Raw genomic sequence first — 4,902 nt, 5'->3', positions numbered from 1 at the left:
CTATAACTAACAAGAATTGCAAATGCACTTGCCCAGTATACTATCTACATTTCAAATGCTCAATAGCCATAAAAGTTATTCTTATATGTTGGTCTTTATTATTCTATATTAGAGAATATCTCCATTATTTTAGAAAAATTCAACTGGACAATTCTGGTCCATACAGTTATCACAACATGCCTGTAAGGTGGGCACTTTCCCCATTTTGAAGATTAATTAACTGAATCTCAAAATTAAAGCTCCAAGGTATCCACCTCTATAACTGAAACCTAGGATTTGAATCCAGCTTTGGTTCAATGCAAAGAAAGTGCTTGATTTCCATATTGGGCACATTACTTAGTTTTTTCCTTTCTTGAATATACTTATGGCAGGGACATAGTATGTCCTATTTGACACAAATCCACAGTTGGTAGAAAATTTATGAAATGTTTCAGATGGAGTCTCCCACCTTCACCCCTAAGAATGATTCACTTGCAAAACATAGGTTAAAATGGAACTTGTTTGTAGGTGATTTTCTGGATTTATGTTTATATATTTTTTAAAATCAAGAATCAGACTCTGGGCTAAAGCTCTAATCCTAATAAAATTCATGTTTTGGTATTACATAGTGTGTGTTAATTATTGTTGCTGTTTTGTTCTTTAAAAGACCTGAGCATCTCAACATATTTTCAGAGAAAAGAGTCTGAGCATTCTGCTCTGAATCTGCTGGGTCTTGACACTGTACATGATGGGGTTCATCAAAGGTGGGAAAAGGATGTGGATGTTGCCCATAAGTACATGGATCACAGGGGAGAGACGTTTGCCGAAACAGCACCATTGTTAGGCTAATGATAGGGATGTAGAACACCAGAACAGCATAAATGTGGGAGATGCAGGTCTGAAATGACTTATGCCACTCCTCCTGAGAGGCAATTGCCAGGACTGCCCTAAGAATCAGGACATAGGAGTAAAGGATCAGAACAGCATCCAACAACAGCATGAAAATGACCAGCATCAGGACATAGTAGCTATTAAATCTGATGTCTGAGCAAGCTAGGCAGAGAAGGTCCTGGTGCAGGCAGAATGAGTGAGAGAGGATGTGGGAATGGCAGTAATGGAAAAATTTCAGATTGATGATGGGGGGTGTAATAAAGAAGAAACTCCTAACTACTATGGTGAGCCCAATTTTGAAAATCCTGGAATTATTCAGAATGGAGGAATAACGCACTGGATGGCAAATAGTGATATACCTATCAAAGGCCATAGTAAGGAGGACAGAGGACTCCATGAAGGACAGACCATGGATGAAGTAGGACTGGGCGATGCAGGAATCCAGGCTGATTTCTCGAATGAACCCCCACAGGATGCCCAGCATCGTGTGCACTGTGGACAGCCCCATGCACAGGTCAGTGAGGGCCAGCATGCCCAGGAAGTAGAACATAGGCTGGTGCAGGCTCGGCTCAGTCCAGATCACATGCAGCACCAGGCAGTTTCCCAGGAAGACCATGGCATAGATGGTGGAGAAAGGAATGGAGATCCAGGGATATTGCTGCTCCAGGCCAGAAAATGCAGTGAGAATGACGGAGGAAGAATTCACGCTAGGGCTTCTCAAAGCAATCATTCTGGCACTGGGATACTTCTTCCAGGCAGCAAGAAAGTGTTTTTCAAAGGAAATGCTCCAATTTCAGATGAGTTAGGTGAAATTGCTAAGTAAATAAAATTGTGCTTAAAGTTAACTAAGTGTAGGAAATGTTAGCCGAGCGACTCTGATCTTTAAAGATGTATTATTTGCTGCCTAGAAGAGAATAGTGTCCTCCTGATGTAATTTCAGAGCCATTATTCATCTACTGGCAGGTGCACAGGTGTCCTTAGAAGCCACAAGTGAAAATGAATAGACTAGAGGAGGAAACTAATTTCCAGAGAGGATATGTTGCCTGGGATATTTTCTCAGGGATTCTGGTCAAAGGACGTAGCTGTAAAATTGAGAGCTGAGGTTCTCAAAGTAATTATTAGTTTCCTCCCCTTCAATTCATTAAGGATTTAAAATGAAGAGTAAGATTTAGCATTTAAGCATCCAAAATCTATTTAACTAATCACTGTGTACCCATAATTTTCCATTTTCTGCTGTCTCCAAGTGAATTCTTCCTCCAAACAGTCCTTAGCTAAGACATTGCTGTATTGTTCCACTCTGGATGACACAGCCAAGTACTTTTTCTCTGCAGTGACAAGCAGAGAGACATATTTATGCATGAGACCTTTAATGAGTGATCTCCCATGAGAACTCTCACGCCAAGATGTTCAGCTTACCTATGCCCTTGTGACAGGGAGACTTGGGTTGAAGACTCTCAGCTTCTGACATCAGCCCAGTGTTCTCCACCCACTTATTCACTCACTGAATCAGTAAGCTCACTATTCATTTAATATGCATGTATTGAAGGAGTGAGCAATTTTTTTTCTCTTCCTTAGAACCTAGCATTCTAAAGATCAGAAAGAAGGCCAATGTGGCATAGTAAGTCCAGAATTTTAAATAGCTTCCTTGCAAGCATTAATTGTCTTCTTCCACACATTGTTTTCCCTCTTGGGGTTCTGGCCCTGGGAGTCACCATAAAAGAGTTAATTGCTCTTAGAGTGTAGGCAGGGATTTTAAAGTCCATACTGGTTTTTATGTTTCATTTCACCCTTCCAACATGTTCCATTAGCTTCAGAGTCTGGCTTCCCCTTGTGGACCATTCCTCATCTTTGTCATCCTAGCACAACAGGCAGCCCTCAGGCTACCCTTCTTCTGAATGCACCCTGTATCCCTATCTGACCCCTTCTAGAATCCCCTCCACTGTTATTTCTTGCCCTGATCCCCTCTCCATGTGAAATAACTTAGCCCACCATTTTTATTTGTCTCCTTCCTTGAATGATTGGAGTCTTTACCTTTTGAAAAAAATGTGTCCACCTTGAGCACTTCTTTTCTTTCTCAAAAGCACCATTTCTCTTCTTTCCAGGGATGTTTTTCCAAATGTTCTTTCTGCCTAAGATGTTTTTTTCACAGAGATAGTCTTTCCCATCTTCTCCCCAAACTCTTCCTCCTCTTTGTAAAATAATCTTGTATTTTTCCTCTGCAACTCAGCCATCACTTTTCAGGAAGCACCTTACCTGAGACAGATTTTCCCCACATATCTATTATGTTGGTAACATATATTTATCTTTATATAGCTTATTCAATTTATAATTTGATATTAATGAAACTACAGATTGACTAAAGTCTCTGTTACATGCTGAATTGTAAGCTCCCAGATGGGGGGAGGGGTAGTATTAATTTTTATTCTGTGTGGTAGGCTGAAATTTGCTCCTTAAAGTCCTCACCTTTGCCATGAGCTCAGACTCATGGATACAACCATGTACTTTATATCTTCGTCTGCATATTTAATCCAAAAATTCAGATTATAACAAAAAAGTATTTGGTTTTCCTCAGAAATCGATCATTTCCCCATTTCTCCTGATATCATAAAATGACTCCACGAATCACAGGATTGCTTCATGAATCACAGGATTGCTTAAGAAAACTCTCAAGAGGCTTTCTTGATTCTTCTCTTTCCTTCCTTCTCCTGGCTATCAAATCCTTCACCTCTTTCTTTCATTTCCAGCCTCAAGCATACCCACAACCTATCCACTTCTCACATATACACTATACACTACCACTGTCTTGGTATATAATATTGTTATCTGTTCCTTGGCTATTATAATAATTTACCAGCTATTTTTATTGTTTTTGCCCTTCCCCCTAAATATGTACTCTCCCCAGAGAAACCAAACCTATTTTCTTTTTTATTAAGATTTTTATTCCTTTATTTATTTGAGAGAGACAGAGAAGGAAAAAAAGAGGGGGAGAGAGAGAGAAGAGCAAATGGTAGAAGCAGACTTCAAGCTGAGCCCAGAGTCCAAAGATCCTGAGATCATGACCAGAGCAGAAATCAAGCTGGACACAACCGAATGAGCCACCCATGTGCCCCCAGACTACTTTTTTAAAACATCTGCTGGAACACATGAGCCCATGTTAAAACAAATCAAAACAACAACAACAAAAAACAAAAACAAAAACAAACAAAAATTACTAATGGATTTACACTGCTCTTAAAATAAAAAATATTTTATTCATCATGGTTAGAAAACTTTAAATGTTCGGGCTTACCCACCTCTCCATCAACACTTTAGGCCACTGTTGCTTTTTTTCCCTAATCTCTGGGAATCCTTTCTTCCTCAAAATGAATTAAGAGTTTCCCTATCTCAGAGTCTTTGTTCTTGATCTTCTCTCTGCCTACAATTATCTACTCCAGGTACTTGCACAAAACCTCTTTTCATCATTCAGGATTCTACCACTCCACATGACAGCAATTACTTTTCTTCTTTGGTGAAGAATTCAATGTAGCTTCCTCAGAAGAATTTTTGTAACCCCACTACAAGTGTCCCCATCCTCTCCAATAAATTACTATCCTCAAAATACCCTGCTTTGTGTTTATACCACATATCATATGCTGATTTTGCATGAGAGCTCCTGGAATTTCTAGAAAACCAGGTGCCATGTCTGGTTTTTGCTCACTGAAATGCAAAGTGAGGTTTAGCATGGAGTGGCCATTTTTCAAATAATTATTGAATTACTTGAATTAATCTATGAATTTGAGCTGTGCAATTACAAAGGTATAAAACAAGTTAAAGCAAATGCATTGTAAAAAATTCCATGAAATCTAAACACTCATATCTTAAAGTAACACATCTGATCCTTGTTGGCCACATGCTACCAAACGTTGTCCTCCTATACAAGGTTTATATGATACATAAAACAGATGCTGGCTTGGGCATTCCTGATAACCTTGGACACAACACTCAGACTCCAAATATGATTCCTATCATCACAGCTTGACCCTTCATGGAGGC

At 39.3% G+C, this 4,902-nt stretch overlaps 1 protein-coding gene across 1 annotated transcript; it reads right to left on the bottom strand.

Annotated features, from left to right (window-relative positions):
* Nucleotides 1–657: 657 nt before the first annotated feature.
* Nucleotides 658–2,480, bottom strand: LOC118003994 (olfactory receptor 51V1-like). The gene is given in 2 exon segments (XM_034995125.1): nucleotides 658–811; nucleotides 813–2,480. Coding segments are annotated over 2 exon segments (942 nt in total). The 5' UTR covers nucleotides 1,601–2,480.
* Between the last annotated feature and the right edge of the window lie 2,422 nt (nucleotides 2,481–4,902).

This window comes from Mirounga leonina, unplaced genomic scaffold (assembly GCF_011800145.1).
Source record: "Mirounga leonina isolate KUSES-001 unplaced genomic scaffold, KU_Mleo_1.0 Mir_92, whole genome shotgun sequence".
NCBI lineage: Eukaryota > Metazoa > Chordata > Mammalia > Carnivora > Phocidae > Mirounga > Mirounga leonina.
Note: the sequence above shows the minus strand (reverse complement) of the source record. Positions and strands in the feature narration are given on the sequence as shown.